The sequence below is a fragment of the Lemur catta genome, chromosome 1, assembly GCF_020740605.2.
Source record: "Lemur catta isolate mLemCat1 chromosome 1, mLemCat1.pri, whole genome shotgun sequence".
In the NCBI taxonomy this organism is placed as follows: Eukaryota; Metazoa; Chordata; class Mammalia; order Primates; family Lemuridae; genus Lemur; species Lemur catta.
In genome coordinates, this window is record NC_059128.1 from 87,734,997 (window position 1) to 87,762,238 (window position 27,242).

The following is a 27,242-nucleotide window of genomic DNA, read 5'->3' on the forward strand; positions in this document are numbered from 1 at the left end:
GATTCATTAGTTTATACACATTCACACACTCAACAAGTATTTATTGATCATCTTCATGCACCCCTGGGTATATTCTAACCAATATGTTCTTATACTCAAGAAGTCAACAACAAATAAAAATGCTAATTATACATAAAGTAAAGACAAACATTTAAAGTAATGGATATCCCAAGTACACTGATTTGATCTTAATAAATTATATGAATGTATTAAATTATGGCATGTACCCCAAAACTATGTATAACTATTATGCATCAATAAGAATACTTATTAAAAATGCTAATTATAATTATCACAGAGGTAACTATATCATACAAATAAAGGTAAGCACACAAGACAGAAGATATATCAAACTCAGACCTGAGAAATCACAGAAGGCTTTCCAGAGTGGATGATATCTGGAAAATATAAGCAAGTATAGCAAAAAATGAGGGGACAGTCTAGGCCAGTATTTCTCAACCTCAGCACTCCGATATTTTAGGCTGATAAGTCTGTTATAGGAGCCGATCCTGTGTTTTGTAAGATGTTTAAACAGTATCCCTGACCTCTACCCACTTGATGCCAGTAGCACTACCCGAAGTGATAAAACCAAAAATGTTTCCAGATATTGTCAAATGCTTCAGGTTGAGAACCACTGTTCTAGATCTGTGCTGTCCAAAACAGTTGTCACTGCCACGGGGTGGCTATTTTTATTTTTTATTTTTATTTTTGGAGACAGGGTCTCACTCCATCCTAGGCTAGAGTGCAGCAGTCCGATCACAGCTCAGTGCATCCCTGAACTCCTGGGTTCAAGTGATCCTCCTGCCTCAGCATTCCAATTAACTGGGACTACAGGTGCATGCCACCATGCCTGGCTAATGTTTTATTTTAGTCTTTTATAGAGACAGGGTCTTGCTATATTGCCCAGGCTAGTCTTGAACTCCTGGCCTCAAGTGATTCTCTTGCCTCAGCCTCCAAAAGTGTTAGGATTACAGGTATGAGCCACTGCTCCAGGCTATCTTTAAATTAATTAAAATTAAATAAAATTAAAAGTCCAGTCATTCACTCACACTAAACACATTTCAAGTACTCAACAGCCATATGTGGCCAGTGACTACCATACTGAATAGTGCACATATAAAATATTTCTACCATCACAGAAAGATCTGTGGCCAATGCTATTACAGATTGAGAGAGTAAATAACCTCTTATTCTACCCTACCACTATTTATTACAGCTTGTTGATAGGCTGTGGAGGGAGTGGAGAAAGATGAGGTTAGACGAAAAATGTAAGGCCTGAGTATGGAGGGGTCTTCTATACCATAAGGTAGGGCAATGGGGAACCGACAAAAGGTTTTATGCAAGGATGTGAACCAAATGGAATTTTATAAAGATGACTGTGATGATAGTGTGGAGAATAAAATGAACGTGGAAAGATTAGAAGCAGACAGTTACAGTACAATGATCTGGAATAATGCAGTAGCTATAGGGATGGACAAAAATAGAGCAACCAAAGAGCAACCAATTGATAGGATCTGGTGATTGACTAGTTGCGAGGCAGGCTGAAGAATTGTCAGGACTGACCTCTAGGCTGGGCGCGGTGGCTCACGCCTGTAATCCTAGCACTCTGGGAAGCCGAGGCGGGAGGATTGCTCGAGGTCAGGAGTTTGAGACCAGCCTGAGCAAGAGCAAGACCTCATCTCTACTAAAAAATAGAAAGAAATTAACTGGACAACTAAAAATATACAGAAAAAGTTAGCCAGGCATGGTGGCGCATGCCTGTAGTCCCAGCTACTTGGGAGGCTGAGGCAGTAGGATTGCTTGAGCCCAGGAGTTTGAGTTTGCTGTGAGCTAGGCTGACACCATGGCACTCTAGCCCAGGCAACACAGTGAGACTCTGTCTCAAAAAAAAAAAAAAGACTGACCTCTAGATTTTTAGGTTAGATGTATGAGTACCATTCACTAAGATAATATGGTAGACAGAATAATGGACTCCAAATGTTCATGTCTTAATCTTCTAATCCCTGAAAGTTTACATGGCAAATAGGGCTTCGCAGAGGTGATTAAATTAAAACCTTAACATAGGGGAATTATCTTGGGTTATCTGGGTAGGCTCAGTGTAAACTCAGGTGTCCTGACAAGGAGGAGGCTGAGGGAGATTTGACTACAAAAAGGAGCCATGTCAGGGTGATGCAATATAAGAAAGATTCAAGCAGCCATTGCTGGTTTTGAAGGTATAGCTACTAGAAGCTATAAAAGGCAAGGCAAGATTCTTCCCTAGAATCTCCAATAAACAAAACAAAACAAGCAACACAGCACTACTGACACCATAGTTTTATCCAGTGAGACCCATGTCAGATTGCTCACCTACAGAACTCCAAAATATTAACTTTGTACTGTTTTATATAGCCACTAAATTTATGTTAATTTATTATAACAGCAATAGGTAATGAATACAGATAGGCATAGAATTTGGGGTATGATGCAATGAATTTGGCTCTGAAAAAGTTGAGTTTGAAGTACCTATGGGACCTCTAGGTAAAACTGATCAACTGACATATAGTTGGATATGGGCCTGAAGCTTAGGCTGTGAACATATAATTAGGAGTCATCAGTATGTTGAGATTAGTCAAAATCAACAAAGTAGATGAGATCACCATAGACAAATATAGACAAAATGCAGAGGAATAGAAGCCCTTGAAGGAAATTGAGAAGGAACAGTTTGAGATTTAACAGAAAAACCAGAATAGTATGGCATCTAAGAAATTAAAAAAATAAGAATGGACCTAACTGGGGAGGAGGGTGGTGCGTGTAAGGGGATGGTCAATAAAGTCAACTGAAAAGGACTGTCAGCTGGGGCTGAGATTATCTATTTTATTTAGCAATAAGAGGTCATGGTATCCTTGATAAATATGTTTCAGCAAAGTGGTATTAGAAGAAAACTTTTGTTACTGGGGCAAAAACTGAAAGAAAAGTGAGTCATGAGACTGAGTTCAATCAACACTTTGACTATTTTCACTTTCTTCTTTCTAAATAAAGAAAAAAGAAAGAGTGGTAGCTAGAGAAGTGTTGTGGGTTTCGAGAAGGATTCTTTTATTATGATGGGGGAAAAATTAACCATTTAACTATTAATGGGAAAAGTCCAGTAGAAAATGCGAGAATAAAGAAACAGGAGAAAGTGAATGAATCATGACATGAATTATGAGGTAGGAAGGAATGGGATCCAAAGCCTAGGCAGGGAGACATCAGCCTTCAAACAGGCAGAAGAACATTTCTTCTGTTGGGAGACAAACAATCAGTACAGAATCAAGCAACTACTGAGTTGGGGACAAGAAATGGTACTGGAGTACTAACACCGTAACTTCCTATATTCTTAGAGAAGTAGAATGTGAGATTATTTGCTGACAGTGAAAAAAGAAGAGGTTGAGTTTAGAAGCTTGAGCTCAAGAAGTTTGAAATAGATATAGTGGAAAATAAAGCACTAAGAAACAAAGGAAGTATGAAGGGGCCTATATTGAACTCTTAAAATAGCCACTTCTGCATGTGCCCACACTGGAGTACCTGATACTAGAGAAACTCTCCCAACTTTACCAACTCACAACACGAACAAAATATAAGGAACAACTGTCGTCCAATTAGAAACTGGGCAACAAAGAGCACAAACTATTAGACCTGAAAGAAACAAACGAGATGATCCTATCTGAAGGCAATTTCTGGACTGTGGTGTAGAGAGGAGAAGCCCAAACAGAGCAAAGCAGAATTGCTGAGCTTTAGACAGTGGTTAGTGTTTGAGGCAAAGTACCGTGTGGAAGGATGATAAAGAAAGAACTTCAAAATCAACACAAACCCCTATGTAGATTTAGAATCTACTGCTGAATATTAAACTGTATATGCATATAGGAAACTCCATGAAGCTGGTCAAAGAACTAGCAGGGATCTGTAAGTGGCTGACACATGTTTCAGTTCTAACCAGAAAGAACTGAGAGATCTCAGTGAATACCTGAAGAATGTGGATACCATAAGGGTAATATTTCAGTATAAAAGCTAAACTAGCTCTAGAGTAGATATCATTCTAGACCTTCCCTAAGAAAGATTAAACACACGCTTCAAAAGGATCAAAACAATCTATAAATAACTCAGCTGCCTGCCAAAACAAACTTCACTACACTTGAAAGGAAAAGAACAAAATCCAGATGCTCCAAAACAAAATAAAAATCATAAAAATCAGTGTCCAGCACTAAATTAAAAATTATGAGATCAGGGAAGAGAAAGAAATAAAGGGCATCCATACTGGAAAAGAGAAAGTCAAACTATCCTTGTTTGCTGACGATATGATCTTGTATCTAGAAAACCCTGAAGACTGCTCCAAAAGACTCCTTGAATTGATAAATTAGTTCAGTAAAGTCTCAGGTTACAAAATCAATGTACACAAATCAGTACATTTCTATATACTAATAACAACCAAGCTGAGAATCAAATCAAGGACTCAATCCCATTTACAATAGCTGCAAAAAAAAAAAAAAAGAAAAAGAAAGAAAAAACAAAAAACCTTGGAATATACTAACCAAGGAGATGAAAGACCTCCACAAAAAGAACTACAAAACACTGATGAAAGAAACTGTAGATGACACAAAAAATGGAAAAGCATTCCATACTCATGGATTGGAAGAATCAATATCGTTAAAATATTCATACTGCCCAAAGTAATCTATAGATACAATGCAATTCCCATCAAAATACCAATGTCACTTTTCACAGAATTAGAAAAAACAATCCTAAATTCACATGGAACCAAAAAGAGTACAAATGGCCACAGCAATCCTAAGCAAAAAGAACAAATCTGGAGGCACCGTATTACTCGACTTTAAATTATACTACAAAGCAATAGTAACCAAAAGAGCATGGTACTGGTATAAAAGTAGATACCTAGACCAATGGAACAGAACAGAAAACCCAGAAATAAAGACAAATACCTACAACCAACTAATCTTTGACAAAGCAGACAAAAACACCCTGGATAAAGGATGCCCTATTCAATAAATGGTGCTGGGAAAATAAATTATATAGTCTCAGGCAGAAGAATGAAACTGGATCCCTTTCTCTTACCATATACAAAAATTAACTCAAGATGGATTAAAGACTTAGATGTAAGACTTGAAACAATAAAAATACTAGAAGAAAACCTAGGAAAAACTATCTTTGACATTGGCCTAGGTAAAGAAGTTATGACTAAGAACCCAAAAGCCCAAATACAAGAAAAAACAAAATAAATAAATGGGACTTAAACTAAAAGCTTCTGTACAGCAAAAGATATAAACAACAGAATAAACAGACAACCTATGCAAGGGGAGAAAATATTTGCAAGCTGTACATCTCACAAAGGCCTAATATAAGGAACTCAAGTAAGCACGAAAAAAACAAATAACTCCACTAAAGAGTGGGCAAAAGACATGAAGAGATATTTTCCAAAAAAAAAAAAAAAGAGAAACAATTGGCCAAACAAACATGAGAAAAGCCTCAACATTGCTCACCATCAAGGAAATGCAAATTAAAACCACAATGAGATACCACCTTACCCCTGTCAGAATGGCCATTATCAAAAAGTCAAAAAACAACAGATGCTGGTGCAGATGCAGTGAAAACGGAATGCTTAACATTGTTGGTGGGAATGTAAATGAGTACAACCTCTATGGAAAACAGTACGGAGATTTCTCATAAAACTAAAAGCAGATCTACCATTTGATTGGGCAATCTCACTACTAGGAATCTACTCTAGAGGAAAAGAAGTTATTTTATAAAATGACACCTACACCTGTAAGTTTACTGAAGCAAAATTCTTAACTGCAAAGATACAGAACCAACCTAAGTACCCACCAACTGATGAGTAGATAAAGAAAATGTGGGGGTGTGTGTGTATATATATACACACATATATATATGTATACACACACACACATACACACACACACACAAGATGGAAACTGCTCAACCATCAAAAAGAATGAAATAAAGTCTTGTAGCAACTCAGTAACTTGAATGGAACTGGAGTCCATTATTTTAAGTGAAGTAACCCAGGAACAAAAAACCAAATACCACATGTTCTCACTTATAAATGGGAGCTAAGCAATGGTATTCATGGTCATATAGAGTGGCTTAATGGGCACTGGAGACTCAGAAAGGGGGTAGTGCAGGATAAAAATTACCTCTTGGGTACAATGTACCCTACTTAGGTTAAGAGTTAAAGCCTAGACTTCTCCACTATGCAATTCAGCCACATAACAAAAAACCACTCCCTAAACCTATTTAAATAAAAAAAAAAAATAAAAAAAATATACAAGGGAGGAGAAAAATGACCCATATTTACAACAAAAATCAGTAAATAAAACAGACTCAGAAATGATAGCAGTAACATAATTAGTAAACAAAGACTTTAAAACAGGTATTACAAATATGCCCAAGGGCTTAAAGGGAGACAGGAACATAATGAAAAACAAAATGAAGGATATAAAAAAGAACTTCTACAAAAAGTAGAATTTCTAGAACTGAAAAAAATATAAGATCTAAAACAGAAAATTTATTGGGTGGGATTTATGGCAGATTAGATACTTCAGTGGAAAAGATCAGGGAATGTGATAATATAGAAATATAAACTATCAATAAGTGCAGGAAAATCATTCGATAAAAACCAACACATAATTATGATCAAAAAAATTCTTAGCAAAATAGGGACAAGAGGAAAGATGTTCAACCTGATAAAGAACATCCATGAAAAAGCTAAAGTTAGCATCATAATATACGGTGAATGAATGACTGTTTTCTCCCTTAAGATTGAGAACAAGGCAAGGAAATCCACTCTCGCCATTTCTATTTAACTATGTCCTGGAGGTTCTACCAGTGTAATAATTTGAGAAAAAGAAAGTGAAATATAAATTTTAAGAATCAAAATTTTCTTTATTCATAGATAATATGATTGAGTAGGCAGAAAATCCTAAGGACTCTGCGTAAAAGCTACTAGATTTAATATGTGAATTTAGCAAGTCTGTAGGCTGTAAAGTCAATAGCAATAAAACACTGAGTAACAAAAATTATTAAATACTATTAATAATAGCATCTAAACTTTAAAAATGTTAAATACTTCGAATAGTTGTAATAAATATATATAAAACTCATACACATGAAACTACAAAACACTGCTGAGAGAAATTATAGAAGAACCAACTAACATGAAGATATATCAAGCTAATGGATTAAGATTTGCTTGTAATATGTCAACTGCCCCCAAACTGATCACAAATTCAATGTACTCCCAATCAAAATCCCAGTAGAATTGTTTTTTGCTTTCTAAATAGAAATTGACAAAGTAACTCTAAAATTTGTACGGAAATGTTAAAAACAATTTGAACCATTTACATTACCTAATGTCAAGACTTTCTATAAAGTGACAGTATAACAAAATGTAATGATGTCATAAGGACAGACATAGTAACTGATAGGCAAAAAGAGTCTAGAAAAAGACTCCCACATAATGATTTTTGATAGAGGAGGTGACCGGGTAAGGGTAGACTTTTCAATAAATGGTGCTGGAACAAGTGGATATCCATCCATGTGGTAAAAAATAAACCTTGAAGTTCACCTTAAACCCAATACAAATTTAGTTCAACGTGGTTCATAGATCTAAAAGAAAAAGCTAAAATTATAAAACTTCTAAAAGAAAACATAAAATAAAATTTTCATGAGAAGATTTCATGAGAAGGTTGAGATATCTGGAAAATGTGAAGTGGTCACCAAAACAACTAGAAAATAACATAAAATGGTCAAAAAGAACACTCTCAAGGCTCAGAAACTGAATAAAGGCAAACAACATATTGAGAAATGTTTATGTAATAACTTTGAGAGTTTGTGTTATTCTTGCCTTTGGCTGCTCCCATGACCTATCCCACATGGTTTGAACAGTAGTGATGCCAGCATGAGGCTGCCTGTGTTTAAACACACAAAGGAAAATATGATGACAATGAGTCAGATAATAGGGAATCTTAATAAAGACAGTGAAACTAGAACACAAAGAAAGATAATCAGAGAAAAAAGAAAAGAGCCTCAGAGACCAGAAGAATAATATCATTTCAACGTATATGTAACAGGAGTTTAAAGAGGAGAGAATCCAAGGGACAGAAAGAATTATCTGATGAGAAAAAGTGAGAGATATGCGAGTTCAACAAATCCCAAGTAGGATAAACACAAAACTGATCCACACCTACACATGTAAAGTCAAACAGTTGAAAGCTAGAGTGAGCAAGAGAAGTGAACAAGTGAGTGCCAGTATGAATACAGAATGAATTTTGATAGCAACGAGAGAAAAATAAATCATTAAGTAAAGAAAAACAATGATATGATTAATAGCTGACTTCACATCAGAAGCAATCATGTCTATAAGGCAATGGAATAACATATTCAAAGCAATGAATGAAAAACAAGCAAAACTATTAACCAGGAATTCTATATCCAGCAAAACTATCTTTTAAAACTGAAGGCAAAATATAGTCACAGATAAATACAGACTGAGAGAATTCATTATAAACAAACCTGTCATATAAGGAATACTAGAATAAATGTTTTAGGTTGAAAGGAATTATTCTTGATTTCTCTTTGTTTCTCCCTCCACTTTCAACCCACCAGCAAGCAAGGCCTACTAAATTTATACGCAAAATATGCCCTGAATCCATCTACTTTTCTTTCACATATTCATTCTACTGCCATCATCTGAGCAAATGGCTTGAATTCTCTATTGGACTTCTGCAATAGCCTAACTAGTTTTCCTGCTTCCACTCTTGTGCCCCTACAGTCTATTCTTCTAACAACAGTGAGGGTATTTTTAAAAAATTAGATCATACTATTTTCTGCTTAAAGCCCTGTAATTGGCTTTCCATGCACTTAGGATACTACTTGTCACACCATATATGCCATATATAAACTAATCCCTACTTGAACTTTTCTATCATTCTTTCTTTCGCTCCATAGATCTTGCACCCTGTATTTTTTGGCACAATAAAGAATCCTTGCAATCTTCAAATATCCAAAACTCATTCCAGCTTCAGAATTTTTGTACCTACTGTTCGCTCTGCCTAGTACATGTTCCTGGCAGATCATCACATAAGGCTGGCTTCTTATTATTTAGGTCTCCTTTCAAATGTCATCTCCTCAAACAGGCTTTTCCTCATCAGCCCATCTAAGGCTACCCTATCCATCATCACTTGCCTCCTTTTGCCTTTTTAAAATTTTGTAACAGCATTTATCATTATCTGAAATAATAATGCTTATTTGTTTACTTGTTTAATGTCCACCTCACCCAAAAAAATAAAAGAATCATGAGGATAAGAGATCTTACTATCTTATGCCCAGGGCTTAAAACAGCATTAAAAATTATTGAGTAAAATTATATGTAATATATATTTTAAAACTTACACTGAAATAAACACTTTTGAACTCTTGAAAGATTTTTTTAAAAATCCTTCTATTCTTACTATTTTATAAATGACATATCTTGTAATTTATACCAGTCTTCTTCTGCCTCTATTTTCTCAATTAAGAGAAAAAAATGAGTATTCCTCCAAAGTTATCTCAAGTTCTGTAAAGAAAGCAGGGAGCCTTTGATAGACAGCAACTGTGTCTGCCTTGTTTACCACTGTACTCTGGTACCAAGAACAGGGTCTCTAGTACATGATAATTGTGCAATAATTACCGAGTGACACATAAACAATGAGACTCGTGAGAGTTAGAGGAGAGAGTAAATGCTCTGGGGTTTGGGGGGCAATCCTACCCGCTCCATGCTGAATCACTACTTTCCTAGGTTTTAAGAGCACTCTTATATATTACTACAACAGACTGAATTTCTTGAGGCAGGGAATGTCTTTTCTATTTTGTATTCCTTACGTGTAAGATTGGCAGACAGAAGATGTTCAATAATTATTTTCTGAAGTAAATGCAAGAGCATAGGTTTCTTCATTTGTAAAAGGAAGGTAACAGGATTACCTATTTCAGAGGGTCATTATGAGAGAGGGAGAAAAAAAGAAGAGAAAAAAAGTGAAAGGCAGAGGAAAAACACCCCCACAAAGTCCTCTTTCAGCTATTTAGGTTAATGTATAGGAGAATTGATCAAATTACTTCTTCTCCTATTACCTATTCCTATTTATTCACTCACCTACCTAGGGGCTAACAAAATAATAATAATATAATAAGCTAGTCAGATATTATACTATTTCAGCACCAGACACTAAAAAAGACCAAAAAACAAAATAAACAAACAAAAACAAGAACAAAAACGCCCCCCAAAACAGGTCAGCTTATAAGGAAGACCCAAACTTTGATAAGAGAAGGAGGAGGAACAGATTTAGGAACAGAGTTCCACAAGTAGGAACAGAATTACACTGACACTTTAGGGAATCTAACAGTGTAGAATCATTGAATGTTCTAGAGCCTAGGAGTTATCCTGTCAGCAAATATTTCAAGAAAGAAGTAGTATTTCAAGAAGAAGTAGCTGCATGCTTCTTCCCTCACACATTTAAGAAAAGACCCAAGGAACTACCACACTAATATAATATAAATTTAAACTATTATTGTGGCTTTAAGTCCTAAAAGATAGCAACCCAAACATGAAAAGGGTATTATAATAACAAAAACTAACCCATCAAGCAACTTGAAAGGTTTTCTTTAAACAAATTCTTACAGAGTTCTGTACGAACAACCTAAATCATTATTGTGGCTTAATCCCTACTGGCTAGCAACTAAAACAGGAAAAATATGCTATCACAACAAAACTAACCCACTAAACATCTTAAAAACTTTTCTTTAAACAAATTCTTACAGAGCTAATAGAACAGAAAAATAAACATCCACTTTAATTGTTTAAGCTATCTTTCAGTAAAGGCCAATAAGATTCAAAAACATGCAATTATCTCAGATTATAATTTCTGTATTGATGACATACAGAAAAGTAGCTAGATAGGTTATAACCAATTCAGCCATAGGGTTGTAATTAATACCAAATTTTATTCATTAAAGTTATGTTACATTTAAAATCAATATTTACTTAAGAATAGTATATTTTATATAGCGGTAATAGCCTTATTACAAAAGAACCTTAAGGTTAGTTATTTTACTTACCAAAATGCAGTCCACTTTAGATTGTACAGTTTTGCTAAAAGAAAAAGAAAGTCAGGTTAGTAAAATGAAAAGTGTATTAAATATTTGAAATATTCCCAAACAGATATATGGTAATTAGTTTTCTTTGCTATGAAAAAAATAAGTTCCTTATTAAGATTAGGTATTGTATTCTAAAACTATGTCTTTCACAATAAGTTTTGAAGAAATAATTTTTAATAGTATGTAAGTGAAGATGTATTACAATACTTACAAACAGGTCTCAGAGTTTGCAATAAATTATAATTTTTACTATCTGCCTGCCACTCTGGACAATGATGTGGTTAGCAGTTGAAAGTCATAATGATGTAATATAATCTGTAGTTCTAAAGACTTGATATAAAATAGATTCTCTCCCGGCTACTCTATACACACATACACACACACACACACACCCCTCCCCCCCAGTAATAAGAATCCCAAGACATAAAAGTAATAATAAAGATTAACTAATATGATAAGAAATTGGAAGAGGAGGAAAATACATTTAGAAATAAAAAAATAAAATAAAGCCACTATACATCAATTTAACTGAACTATTGAATATAAATGAATTGTTAATAAATAACACAAATGAAGCCAGTATAAAATAATTTAACTGTCATTTGGATTTTGTTACTACACATACTAAAGTGCAAATGCAAAGAAACCATACAAAGTGTTCAGAAAATTTATACACAATCTTTAAAAGATGTTACAAACCACATTATGTTTCATAAAAGACTTTAGAACCAAATAAATATAAACAATAACTGGTTATTTGCCTTTGTATACAACTATACAGCTAAGCTACAAAGTGTAAATCTCATTTCAGTTAATGCAATCATTAACGTCAAAATTTTGTGCCTGTTTCGGATTTCAAATTTCATTTTTTAACACATTAACTACCACGTGAGTTGTATTTAACTCATGCTAGTTCTGACCCTCGCAATGCCTTTTTTTGGTCCATCTCCAAGGATCTTCTCCCATATAACTTATCCCTTCGCTTTCTTCATGACTTTGCTCAATGTTATCTTTTGCAGGTAATTCTTCCCTGACTTCCCCATATAAAATAACTCCCACTCGCTATTACTCTTATCCTGCTTTGTTTTTCATCATTGCATATACTACCAGTCATATTATATTTTTATTAATTTATTTGTTTACCAGCCATCTTCCCTGACTAGAATTTAAATTCCATGAGAGGAGGCTTTGCCTGTTTTGCTCGATGCTGTGTTATCATCTGGCACAAGCAATGTGTTCAATAAAATCTGTTGAATGAATAAATGACTAAAAACATACTCAATCCCCCAGATGAAGAAAACTTTGTAAAGACTGGGACCACTTAAGAATGAGTTTTCAGAGAAATTAGTATGAAATTGAAAATGTGATTATTTATAGATCTCAATATATCCCATTCTATTAGTAACTGACTACTCTATGGGATTATCTAAAGAGGAAGGTTATATCTACCTATCACAAACAAACAAGTTGGTAAATCTTTAACAAGTACATGTAAAAGACAGCCTTTATACATGTTTTTTGACATACACATATAAGAATTTCTCAGTTATAAATCCAGAAGTCAATTTTCTGGGGCTTCTGAATGTACCTTTTAAATTTTATTATATATTATCAAATTCATCTCCCAAATACTTGTATCCATTTATGTATGGTACATATATTAAAAACTTACCATTCTAATGGATATGAAATGGTATTTGTCATTTTCCCAATTACTAGCAATGTTATGTACCTTTTCACCTGCTTATTAGACATATGGGTTTTCTTCCCCATAAATTGTTGGTTCATATCCTTTGTGTATTTTTAAGTGGAGCTGATTATTTCTTATTATAGTAGTTATACATATATTCAGGATACTAATTCTTTGTTAATATTTTTTGTCTTACTAAAGTTAAAATTTTTTATTTAGTCAAATTTGTTCATTTTTTTCCCTTTCTGACTTTTTTTGGGTCTTTAGAAATCCTACCTAGCTAAGGCTATAAAGGCATTCTATATTTTATTCTAAAAGTTTTGAAGTTAGCTTTTCTCATTTTGGCCTTTCCTGTAACTGGAACTTGTTCTTGTATATGGTATTGTGTAATACACCACATACAATATTTCCATCTGGGAACCCAATAACATAATCCTATTTTATAATAAATCCTAATTTATTATGCCAAGTTTCCATACATACTTGAATGTTTCAGGCCTTTCTTTTCTGTTTTATTATTAATCTACTTATCTATCCCTGAGCCAACACCACACTTTGAATTTATCACTGTTTTAAAAATTAAGTCTAGTTATTTGATTGCATGACCCTCTTTGTCCATTTCCAAAACAGTCTTTTTTGGGGGAGCAGGTGGGGACAGAGTCTTGCTCTGTCACCTAGGCTACAGTGCTGTGGCATCAGCCTAGCTCACAGTAACCTCAAACTCCTGGACTCAAGCAATCCTCCTGCCTCAGCCTCCTAAGTAGCTGGGACTACAGGAACATGCCACCACATCCGGCTAATTTTTCTATTTTTAGTAGAGATGGGGTCTCACTTTTGCTCAGGCTGGTCTTGAACTCCTGACCTCAAGCAATAATCCCGCCTTGGCCTCCCAGAATGCTAGGATTACAGGCCTGAGCCACGGTGCCCAGCCTCCAAAACAGTCTTGATAATTCTTGAACCTTTACTTTTCCAGGTGAATTTTTCAACCAGTTTTTTTTAACTCCACGAAAGTCCTGTTAAGATTTATATTGGACTGTACAGATGTTGTAGATTGAACTGGGGGGAGGTGAGTGATAATTTGGATCTACTTTTATCTGTCCTTAAAATGTCCTGTAATTTTTCTGAGTAAATCTTTTGTTAGAAAGAGTCCAAGGCAGCTTACAGATGGTATTGTGAATTGTACCGTTTTCTCCCTATTATGTTTTCTAATTGATTTTTGCTGATATGCTGGCAAACTATTGGTTTTCTATGCTGACCTTATCTCTAGCAACCTTCCCAAACTCTTATTAGTTTTAATAGTATACAAATTCTCTTATAATTATTTCATTTACACTTAATAATAATATTTTTCTTCCTTCCCAATCCTTATGTCTCTTTTCCTCTCTTCTTTCTTATCTAATTACTTTAGCTAAAATCTCCATTATAATGATAAAGAGTAGCAGTGGTAGCAACACCCTTGTTTTGTTTCCACGTTAAAGGGTTTACTTCTAATATTTTTGCAATCAAGAATAATGTATTTCTCTTTTAGTTCTAATTTGATATGATAGAGCTTTTGCTCTTCTGTTCTCTTTGCCAAGAACACCCTTAAAAAGTGGTATGTGCCTGGCTTGCTCCTTTACTTTAATAGGTTCATGGTTCAAATGTGATCTCCTCAGAATCCTTCCCTGACCACATCTTGTCACTCCCTATCTCCTTTATACTGCTTTATTTATCTGTATTGTAATTATTGCCACTGATACTCATCTGTCTGTCCAACTCCCCCACTAGAATGTGAGTATTATAGAGCAAGATGTTGCAGTGTAGTCTGTTTACTGCTATTTTCCCAGCACTCAGAACACTACCAGGCAGAGCGGTTTGTCTATGTATCTTTCAAAAAAAAAGAAAAAGAAAAACCAACTTTGAGTTTTCTTGATTCAGTTCTTTTTTGGCCTTTCTGGTATCTCATCAATTTTTCTTTTTCTTTTTCTTCTATGTTATTTGTATTTTTGCTATTGCTTTAAAGTTGAATACAAAATGCATTTCCCTCATACTTCGTTTTTCATAAGCACATTCAAGAAAGACTGTAACTTTCTATTTCTGCCAAATTTCAATTAACTGCACCGTACAAATTTTGCTATGTAATATTTTCTGTTATTTAATTCTAAGTATTTTGTAATTTAGTGTTTGATGTGCATATATTATATATGTACTTTCTATTTTTAAACTACTACTGATCAATTATTTTTTCATTTCAGCCAGGGAATGTGGTTTGCATGACAAAAACTTCCTTTGGGACCCAGGTTGTAGTTAATTTTTTTTTTTTTTTTAGGAATACATGTATGCTTTAAATAAATCCACATTCTCCATTTATTAGCTAGAGTGCTATCTATAGATATCTATTTAATCAAGTATAGTAAATACACTGTTTAAATCTTTTGTTGTCTACTTTTTGTTTTATCTGTCACTTTCTAACATATGTTAAATATTCAACCATGACTGGACATTTATTAATTTCTCTATGTAACTTTCAATTTTTGCTTTCTTAACTCCAAGTCAAAACAGAGCCAAATCAAGAAAATTCAAGGCTTGTTTTTTTTATTTTGAGACATAGTCTCGCTCTGTCATCTAGGCTACAGTGCAGAGGCATCATCATAGCTCACCGCAACCTCAAATTCCTGGACTCAAGTGATCCTCCTGCCTCAGCCTCCCAAGTAGCTGGGACTATAGGTAAACACTACCACACCTGGCTATTTTTTTCTGTTTTTAGTAGAGAGGGGATCTTGCTCTTGCTCAGGCTGGTCTGAAACTCCTAAGCTTAGGCGATCCTCCCACCTGGGCCTCCCAGAGTGCTAGGATTACAGGTATGAGCCACCATACCCAGCCTAGTTTTATTCCTTTTTTTTTTTTTTAAAGATACATAGACAAACTTTTTTGCCAAGTAATGTTCTGAATGGTAGGAAAATAGCAATAAACAAACCGTATCAACTGCTGGAGTTTTATAAGACTATCATTTTTATATTTTTTTTGGTAGTTGCTATAGTTTGGGTATGTCTGTTCCCCAAACCTCATGTTGAAATTTTATCCCCAGTGTTGGAGGTGGGGCCTAATGAGGTGTTTGGGTCCTGGGGGTGGATCCTTCATGAATGGCTTGGTACCCTCCTCATGGTAATAAGTGAGTTCTAACTGCATTAGTTCCCACTATGGCTGGGTTTAAGAGCCTGGCACCTTCCTCTCTCTCTCTTGTTCCCACTCTCTTGCCACATGATCTCTGCACATGCCTGCTCCCCTTTGCCTTCTACCATGAGGAGCTTGAGTTCCTTACCAGATGCAAACTGCAGTGTCATGCTTCTTGTACAGCCTGCAGAACTGTGAGCCAAATAAACCTTTTTCTTCATACACTACCAAGCCACAGGCATTCCTTTATAGCAACACAACTGGACTAAGATGTATTTCTTTTATTATGATCCAGTGTCCTTTATCTTCAATAATGCCATTTTGCCTTAAATTCTGTTCCTGTTTCATGTTAATTTTGTTAAACCACTTTTCTTTTTGTTGTCTACTAGTAGCTACTACTGATAAAATCATAGTCCCTTAAGATAAATCATTCTCCCATGTTATTTATCCTTTTTAATTTAATCACAAGTTCATTTTATGTGAGGACTATTTCCCAGGGAAGTTGTATATACCCAAGGTTGGCATCATTTTATCTTGTGATTTGAAATTTTTAAATTATGAACTTATCTTCAGCAAGTACTATTTTTCAGAGTCTTATATCTCTTAGGTTATGGAGGCAGTTTCACATTTGCCTTTACTGAGCCCCTAAGTTTAATGATTCCAGACCAATTTTTATACTTATTTACTGATTTAGAGTCCTTATTCTATAAGGAGACTATCAAATTGAACTCTACCTTCATGTGTAATATGGCCTAAGGCTCCAGATCTCATAATTCAGCCTTTTATATCCTCTGGGCAAACAGCAAACTTACTCGAAACTTTCTGGGTCTGTGGGGACCCTTTTTTAGTCCAATTTCATAGCTAAAAATCTCCCTTCAGGCTCTAAGCTTTATATATATTTGATCAGTTCCAACTACCTGGAGGGCATAGAGCATGTGGCTGGAATTTCCTATGAACATTAAGACATAAATCTCCAGCACTTATGGTACCAAGACATGCATACCACTATGAGACATTTAGGATTTAGTTCCTGCTTAATTTTTCTTAAGTTCTCCCTGCCTCTTGTTACTGGCACCTATGAATGTCGCCTCAATTTTAAGAGAAAATTTTTTTGTATATATTTTATTGACAGTTTATAACTGGAAAGTGGTAAGAAGTCTGCCACAACAGCTGAACTATACTGTCTAGAAGACTTTACACACATACATACATATATAAGATATATTAACAAATATATCACCGTTTTATAATCAGTGTTAATGAAATATTTTTAGAAACCTCCCCCAAATTTTACGACTCTAACCAATAAACTCTTTCCTTTCTTTCCATATTCTCTCCAGTCTGTATTCATGAACACATCCACTTTTTCTGCGGTCCCCAACCCCCCAGCTGCAGCTCAGTACCACTTCGTGGCCTGTTAGGAACCAAGCCATGTACCATTTGCCTGAGCTCCGCACCCCTCGCTGTGGAAAAATTGTCTTGCATGAAACTTAGGAACCGGCCCAGGGATGCACAGCAGGAGGTGAGTGGTGGATGAGCAAGTGAGGCTTCATCTGTATTTACAGCCACTCCCCATCACTCGCATCACTGCCTGAGCTCCACCTCCCCCTCGCCCACCACAGTCCATGGAAAAATTTGTCTTCCATGAAACCAGTCCCTGGTGCCAAAAAGGTTGTGGACCACTGCACTTTTTAACACAGCTGTGATCAAAGCAGGGTACTACTCAAATTTTCATCAAAAGCATTTTCCACTGAGTCTTCAAAATTGTAATATAATATTCCATTTAGTGAGTATTTCATTATTTCCTAAAATATTCCCTGAATACTGGATGTTTTGATTGTTTCAATTAAAATAAGTCTTCAGTGTTCTGCTTCAGATAATGACAAGGTAACTTATATTAGAATAACCTTGCCATACATGACAATTACACACTCTGGACAAAACATAAAACCAATCATTAAGGCAAAAGAGAGAGATCAAAAGCAGGTAGGAACTGGATGGAAATCACCCTTAAATGAAAAGAACTACACTGGATAGAATTTTTATGAGACTTCTGCTTGAGGGTACTTATCAGCCTATGTTGCAATGATCACTTAGAACTGAAGCAGAAACTTGCTGTCTTGCCAATTTAGGGAGGACAAAGTCTAGGGTTGCCAGAGCAGCTGGAAATTGAAAGATGAGTATCAGAAAGGAAGGTCCTGAAAAATTTCTGTACAAGTTATGCCCAAATATTTGGATGATCTTTGTTTGAGGAAGACTCCAAAGTTCCTAGCAAAAAGAAACAACTGGAAGGTGGAAAGATCGAAGATGAAATTTCTGGTGCTGCCTGTCCCAGAAGAATAAAGTAGAAATTTGAATCCAGCCACATTAAATGTCTACTAAGACAAATCACAGAAGAAGAACAGAATCCGAAGTCTACAACCTATCAACCATAATGCCCATTACACAAGTAAAATTTACTAGAATGAAGAAACAGTAAAATAAAAAAGACCTAGAGACAAGAGCAAAAGAAGCTCACAGAAACCAAATCCTGAATGATCTAAATGTCAGAATTAGCAAAGACTTTAAAGCAAATATGTTTGAGTATTTAAAGGGAAATACAGTCATAATAAATGTATACGAGAGAATCTTACGTTAGAGACGGAAGCTATGAAAAAGAACCAAATGGAAATTCTAGACCTTAAAAAGTACAATATCTGAAATGAAAAAATTCACTGGATGACCTTAACAGGAGATCAAATAGCATAAAAAGGTCACTTAACTGGAAAATCAATAGATCTTATCAAATCTAAACCTGAAATTATAAACAGAGCTTCAGAAATTTATAGTATCAAGTAGTCTGTGCAACAGGAGAGGAGAAATAATGAAACCAAAATATTTAATAAATGTCCAAAATTTTCCAAATTTCACGAAAAACAAGCTTTCAGATCCAAGAAGTCAGCAAACTCCAAGGAGGGTAATTATAAAGAAAATTACACACAGACACATTGTAGTCAAAAGGATGAGAACACTGAAGATACAAAGCACACTGTGAAAACAGCCAGAGAAAAGTAACATTACATGCAGTGGGAAAAATGATATGAATGATACCTGACTTCTATACAGTCAATTGATTTGCAATAGAGACACCAAAGCAATTTCAAGAGACAAAGGAAAATCCTTTCAACAAATCCTAATGGAATAACTAGATAAATCTTTAAACAAGTGAACATACCTCATACTATAAAAAAATTTGAACTGAATTTCAAACTATAAAGTGTCTAGAAGAAACCACTTGAGACCCAACAACACAGATATTCAAGAATAAGAATTTTCACAGCCTCTTCATTTATAATAGTCCAAACTGGAAACAATCTAAATGGAGTCAATATAAGAACAGATATACACTTTCTGGCATATTCACACAATGGAAATACTACTCAGCAATAAAAAAAACCAAACTTTTGATACACAGAAGAACATGGAAAATCTAACTGATACTAGACTGAGCCAAATAAACCACCCTAGAAAGTTCATTCTGTATGATTCAATTTATGCAAAGTTTAGAATAGGCAAAATTAATCTACAGTAAACAAAAAATTAGAAAAAGTAGCTGCTTCAGGATGGGGCTTCCTGACTGACTGAGAAGGATCATGTACTGATGCTGTAATGCATTGCCCTATTTCTCCTTTACAGAAAAGAAGAACTTTGTCCCCAGCTCCTGGGAGTACTTCCAGCACAAAGCCCCCAGTGTCTGTCCCCTCTGGGTATGGTGATTACCTATATCCAGACACTGATCAACATGGGGGTATAAAGGCCCAGCCCCATGTCCCAACTTGGGATAGTTCTGGTGGCTCACTGTAGCTTCAGAACTCTCCAGCATTGCAGTTCAACTTTCCCCTGGCCCCCACTCTTTCCTTCCCATCGGTTCCCTTCCATGGATGTGACTCTCAAGAGCATTCGCTAATAAAGTGGTTCTAAAAATACAATTCCTGGACTAGCAGTATCAGGATACACGGTAATAAGTGAGAAATGCAAATTTGTGGGTCCCACTCCAGACCTACAGAATCAGAAAGCAGAACTCTCATCCACATATAAAGAGTTTCCTATAAGCTTTTTGTGCCTCACTCTTAAATACATTCAGATGGATATAGAACTGGGATAAATCTCATATAAAAGAATATGCCCCTTAAAAAGGAGGTAAAACCCTTAATTGAAAGAAATAAGACCATGCAAGCAGAAAAAAAAATTCTAATGAGGAGGGGGTGGAGTAAGATGGCTGAATAGAAACCACCGGTGATTCTCCACATGAACACCCTCAACAACTATCCACAAAAAGGAGCACCTTCAAAAGAACCAAAAATCAAGTGAGTGATCACAGTATCTGGTTTTAACATTACATCAAGGAAAAAAACACTGAAGAGGGCAGGAAAGAGTCTTCCATTGCCTATGCCATCCTACTCCCATCCCCCAGCAGTACAGTGACAGCACACTAAGTAGAGAGAGAATTTGTGTGCCCAGGGGAGGGAGAGTGAAGTGACTGTGGGACTTTGCATTGGAACTCAGGGCTGCCCTGTCATAGAGGAACACAGCACAGGGCAGAATTCTGTCAGCACTCATGGAGGAAGCATTTAGACCAGCCTGGCTAGGGGGAAATACTCCAACCCAAAATCTGAGTTCTGCTACCCCACCACCAGCTGACAAAAAGTGGCCTGGGGCCAGGAATAAATTCCTAAGGCAGTCGGGCCACAAAGGCTGCAGTCTTCTGGCAACTCCTGAGGCTGTGTTGGTACAGAGCCAGTGGATGTGGGATGCACATGACCCAGTAGAGACACCATCAGTGGCAGTGGCGGACAAGCCAGTGCCTGTGTCACTCCTCCCCCAACTCTAGGCAATGCAGCTCAGGGGAAGTCTTATTCCACTTGGGGAAGGTAAGGGAAGAGTTCAGAGGACTTTGTTTTGCAACCTCGGTTCCAGCTCAGCGACAGTAAAATAAAGTACTAAACAGACTCCTGAAACCCCTGATTCCAGGCCTTAGTGCCTAGATAGCATTTCTAGACAGACCTTGGACCAGAAGGAAACATGCTGCCTGGAAGGGAAGGACCCAGTCCTGGCAGATTCACCACCTGCTGACTAAAGAGCCCTTGAGCTTTGAATAGACATCAGAGGTAGTGAGGGCAAAAGCCACCACAGCCTATGAGTGAGACTGGGCAGGCTTCAGGTGTAATCTGACATTGATGGCCATGAGGGTGTGCGCACTTCACTCTTCCCCAAACTCCAGCAGCCCAGCATAAAGAATGAGGGAAGAGAATGAGAGACTTTGTCTAGTAATCCAGGTAATTACCCTGTATTTTACCCAAGTCCACCAAGGCAGTACCACCAGGAGTCTGCAAGAGTCAAAGCATTAGTGGGCTTGGGGTGCCACCAGTGCTGATACGGCTGGAGTGACTTAGATCACAACACTCAATTCCCTTTGAATATCTAGAAAGCCTTCTCAAGACGGATGGGTTCAAACAAGCCCGAACTGTGAAGATTAAAATAAATACCTAACTCTTCAATGCCCAGACACCAACTAATATCTACAAGCATCAAGAACATCCAGGAAGACATCACCAAACGAACCAAATAAGGCACCAGTGACCAATGCTGGAGTGATGGAGATATGTGACCCTGCAGACAACGAATTCAAATTAACTGTCCTGAAGAAGTTCAATGAACTTCAAGACAATGCAAACAATGAATCTGAAGCCTATAAGAGAAAGTTAACACAGAGCTTGAAATGATTTTTAAAAAGCAAGTAGAAATTCTGGAGCTGAAAAATTCAATCAACAAACTGAAGAATGCAACAGAGTGTCTCAACAGTAGAACTGATCAAGCAGAAGAAATAATTAGTGAGCTTGAAGACAGACTATTTGAAAATATAGTCAGAAGAGAAAAAAGAAAAGAAGGAATGAAACACAACTACAAGATCTAAAAAATAGCTTTAAAAGAGCAAATCCAAGAGTTACTGACCTTAAAGAGGAGGTAGAGAGAAAGAGACTGTGTGGGGGCTGGGCCTAGAAGAAAAGATGGATGGATGGAAAGAATGAGAGCAGGGTGAATGGACAGGTGAAAACTGCCTGCCCACAGCTGCTTGTTTGCTGTGTGCAAAGGTCAGCTGAAAACAGCTGACCTGTATGCAAGTTGTTAAAGAAATTAGCACATGGCCCTGACCTTTTGCACGAGTCCTTGGAAATAAATATGGGGAGGAACTTGGCTGAGGAGGTCATTTTCTCCTTCAGAGACTTTGACCTCTCTCCTCTCTAAACAGTATGTGTTTCGAGTAATTATTCCTTTGCTGCCAAGCTCATGAGCAAAAAGCTGCCACTACAAGTGGTGACCCCAACATGATTCAGGAATCCGCACATCTAGTGAGCGTTTTTGTAGTCTAGACTACAAGGGGAATCATCTCAGTAAGGGACAGTCCTGCCTGCTGCTTTGCTAAAGGGACCGACACATGTAGTTCAGAAAGGGATTTCCAATACGGGGCAGCACCTGACAAAAGATCAGTGAACTGATCTGCGCACTTTGCAACACCTCTTAAAAGCTGCCCAGTGTTCTGTCGAACCAAAAGCTTTACAACAACTCTTACGGGCAATAAGACAGCATTGTCCCTGGGTCCCAGATGAGGGCACACTAGATTCAGAGCTCTGGGAGCAAGTACGGAAGGTTTTCAAGAAGAATCTTAGGCAGGGGGTTCTGGTGCCCCTTGCTGTGTTAACTACATGGAGCCTAGTGCGAACAGCGCTGACTCTCTTCTGTGTTCCTACGGGTTCTATTCTGTTAGAACCCGCTCATCCTCCTCCTCTGTGGTCTGCTCCGCTGGAGGAGCTGGCGTCCCCCGCAGTAAAATTCCCAAATCCTGAGCCATTCTCTCTACCATCGCCTTCTGCGGCTCAAAAGGAGTGGCAGCCACCTTCTCCTCCTCCTCCTCTCAAAGGGGATCTCTATTCCACCCCTGGTAAACCATCTACTTTTCAACATTTCCTACCAGAGGGCCAATCTTTATGGGGACGAGATTTGCTAGAACAATGGAATCTTCTCACTACCCAGCCTTTTCATTAGAGTCCACTGCTCAGGTTCATCCAATACAACCCACACCTTTAAAATGGACTGCTAGTTCGCTCATCTGGATAGAGCAGTGGCCCATTAAGCAGGATAAATTAAAACATTTAAAATCTCTTGTCCAGGACCAATCTAAAGCGGGACATATAGAGCCTTCCCTGAGCCCATGGAACACTCCTGTATTCGTCATACCTGAAAAGAACAGTAAGTGGCATTTACTACAGGACCTAAGAGCTCTTAATGCTATTATAGGCCCAATGGGACCGCTACAATTCGGCCTTCCCCAGCCGTTGTTAATTCCAAGAGATTGGCCTTTGATTGTGATTGAGTTAACATGAGGAAGAGGATATGTTTGTGTTCAAACTTTGATAGGTCCCAAGTGGTTCCCTTCCAGATGAGTTTGCCTACAGGTGAATACATTCGCCTACATCATCAATCAACAATCAACCCAACAACTCAATTCCATAAATGAAATGTCTCCCCTTCAAGCTGCCAGCAACAGGGGTCCCGCAGCGACAGGCACATAACACCATGACAGCGCCCAGGATCACGTGGGGTCAACTGAAACAACTAGAGACACAGGCCTCAGCTATCATGACACAACTGGGGGCTCCTCCTACCCGGGCGAACACTCCTCTGGTGTATTTGGCTATTGTTGCCCATAATAGCAGTCAGGTAACCCGAGGGCTGCTCCACAGCCTTGTTCTCCTTTTATTTCTCCCAGGCAGTACAGCCACAGTTTACTGGGCTCATGTCTTAAACCTGCCTGTGTTTAAGCCCCTAACATGGTGGGACCCGGAGATCCCTCTGTCTACTCAACATGGACTGGAGGCATACGGTTGCCTCCACATTCCTGGCAGAGAAATGGAACAGACTGGTTTATCATTCCTCTAATCCTCCTGTGTGTGTTACCAACTTACATAATACAACGTGGTACATTCCCATGGCCACCCAAAAATATCTATATTATAAACCGGTTGTGCTTGGTCTTTTTTTTTTCCAGCATATTATGGGGGTACAAAAGTTTAGGTTATGTATATTGTCCTTGCCCCACCCCCCCAAGTCAGAGCTTCAAGCGTGTCCATCCCCTAGATGGTATGCAGTGCACTCATTATGTATGTTTACACCCATCCCCTTCCCCCCACCTGATTAATGTTATTCCTAAATGTGCTCTTAGGTGATGATCAGTGAAACCAATTTGATGGTGAGTACATGTGGGGCTTATTTTTCCATTCTTGGGATACTTCACTTAGTAGAATGGGTTCCAGCTCTATCCAGGAAAATACAAGAGGTGCTATATCACCATTGTTTCTTATAGCTGAGTAGTACTCCATGGTACACATACACCCCATTTTATTAATCCACTCATGTATTGATGGGCACTTGGGTTGTTTCCACATCTTTGGAATTGTGAATTGTGCTGCTATAAACATTCGAGTGCAGATGTCTTTTTTACAGAATGTCTTTTGTTATTGTGGGTAGATGCCCAATAATGGGATTACTGGATCAAATTGTAGGTCTACTTGTATCTGTTTAAGGTATCTTCCATATTGCTTTCCACAGAGGTTGCACTAGTTTGCAGTCCCACCAGCAGTGTATGAGTGTTCCTATTTCTCCACATCCATGCCAACATTTATTGTTTTAGGACTTTTTGATAAAGGCCATTCTCACTGGAGATAAGTTATATCTAATTGTGGTTTTGATCTGCATTTCCCTGATGATTAGAGATGGTCGTGCTTGGTCTTGTCACTTTCTGTCTCTTTTACTTTCTAGGATCCGACAACTGATGACCTCCCAATGCCATTATGAAAAGACACTGGCTGAAGCTTACATCTCTCTTTCCTCTACTCACACTCTGTCTCTAATTTTAAATAAACGAAAAGGGGGGCATGTGGGGGCTGGGCCTAGATGAAAGGATGGATGAATAGAAAGAATGCGAACAGGGTGAATGAAGGGACAGGTGAAAACTGCCTGCCCACAGCTGCTTGTTTGCTATGTGCAAAGGTCAGCTGAAAACAGCTGACCTGTATGCAAGTTGTTAAAGAAATTAGCAAATGGTCCTGACCTTTTGCACGAGTCCTTGGAAATAAATATGGGGAGGAACTTAGCTGAGGAGGCCATTTTCTCCTTCAGACTTTGGCCTCTCGCCTCTCTAAACAGTATGTTTCAAGTAATTATTCCTTCGCTACCAAGCTCAGGAGCAAAACGCAGCCGCTACGAGACTGGGGTAGAAAGATTACTCAAAAAAATAAGAGAAGAGAAATTTCCAAACCTAGAGAAAGATACCAATATTTAGGTACAAGAAGGTTACAGAACACCAAGCAGATTTAACCCAAACAAGACTACCTCAAGGCATTTAATAATCAAGCTCTCAAAGAATAGAGATTAAACAAAGGTCCTAAGGGAGTCAAGAAAAAAGAAAAAAATAACATATCCAAGAGCTCAGACACATCCACATCTGGCAACAGACTTCTCGGTGGAAACCTGAGGCAAGAAGAGAGTGGCATGACATGTTCAAAGTGCTGAAGGAAAAAACCTTAAACCTAGAATATTACATCTTGCAAAAATATCCTTCAAACATGAAGGAGTAATAAATACTTTCCCAAACAAACAAAAGCTGAGGGATTTTATCAACACCAGACATGTCCTACAAGAAATGGTAAAAGGAGTTCTTCAATATGAAAGCAAAGGATGTTAATGAGCAACAATAAATCAACTGAAGGAATAAAACTCACTGGTAACAGTACACAAATATAGTATACTCTATTGTTGTAATTGCAGTATATAAGCCACTTATATCTTGAGTAAGAAAACTGAAAGACAATCCTATCAAAAAATATTAACTATAAGAACTTTTTGATAGAGTATAAAAAAATAAATGGAAACAACAAAAAGTTAAAAAGCAGGTGGCAATGGAGTTAAAGTGTAGAATTTCTGTAAGATTTCTCTTTGCTTGGTTATTTGTAAGCAGAGCCATCATATGTTTAAAATAACTGGCTATAAAATTATTTTTGCAAACCCTCATGGTAACCTGAAATCAAAAAACCTACAATGTATACACAAAATATAAAAAGCAGAAATTAAAACACACTATCAGAGAAAATCACTTTTAACAAGGACGATAGGAAGGAAGGAAGGACCATAAAACAACCAGAAATCAAATAACAAGGCAGTAGTAAGCCGTTACCTATCAATAACAACAATGAATGTGAATGGACTAAACTCTCCAATCAAAACACATTAAGTGGCTGAATGAATAAAATAAGAAGACCTAATTATATGTTATCTACAAGAAACTGACTTCACCTATAAAGATGCATATAGACTGAAAATAAAGGAATGGAAAAAGATATTCCATGCAAATATAAACTAAAAAAGAGCAGGAGTAGCTATATTTCAATCAGATAAAACAGATTTCAGGAAAAAATTGTAAAAAGAGACAAAGAATGACATTATAGAATGATAAATGGGTCAATTCAGCCAGAGAATATAAGAATTCTAAATACATATGCACCCAACACTGGAGCACCCAGATATATAAAGTAAATATTGTCAGAGCCATAGAGAGAGGTAGACACCAATGCAATAATTGTTGGAGACCTTAACACTCCATTTTCAGCACTGGAAAGATCATACAGATAGAAAATCAACAAGGACACATCAGACCTAATCTGCACTATAGACCAGATATACTTAATAGATATTTACAGAATGTTCATCCAACAGCTGTAGAATGTTCTTCTCCTGAGCCATGGATCATTCTCAAGGATAGACCGTATTTTAGGCCACAAAACATGTCTTAAAAAATTAAAAAAAAATTGAAACAAATTCAAGTATTTTCTCTGACCACAATGGAATAAAATTAGAAATCAATGACTAGAGGAACACTGGAAACTATACAAACACATGGAAATTAAACAACATGCTCCTGAATGACCAGTGGGTCCATGAAGAGATTAAGAATGAAATAAAAAAAAATTTCACCAAACACATGAAAATGAAAACATATCAAAACCTATTGGAAACAGGAAAAGCAGTAATAAGAGCAAAGTTTATAGGAAAAAGTGCCTACATCAAAAAAGTAGAAAAGCTTTTAAAAAACCCTAACAATGCATCTTAAAAAACTAGAAAAACAGGAGGA

The 27,242-nt window shown here is 36.9% G+C and overlaps 1 protein-coding gene across 1 annotated transcript in view; it reads right to left on the minus strand.

Annotated features, from left to right (window-relative positions):
• The window catches only part of RFX7 (regulatory factor X7), a 141,279-nt gene that overhangs the window by 61,501 nt on the left and 52,536 nt on the right, over positions 1 to 27,242 (minus strand). Inside the window, exon 2 of the mRNA XM_045529807.1 lies at positions 11,137 to 11,170. Coding sequence (XP_045385763.1) covers positions 11,137 to 11,170 — 34 coding nt within the window. The remainder of the gene's footprint in view (positions 1 to 11,136; positions 11,171 to 27,242) is intronic.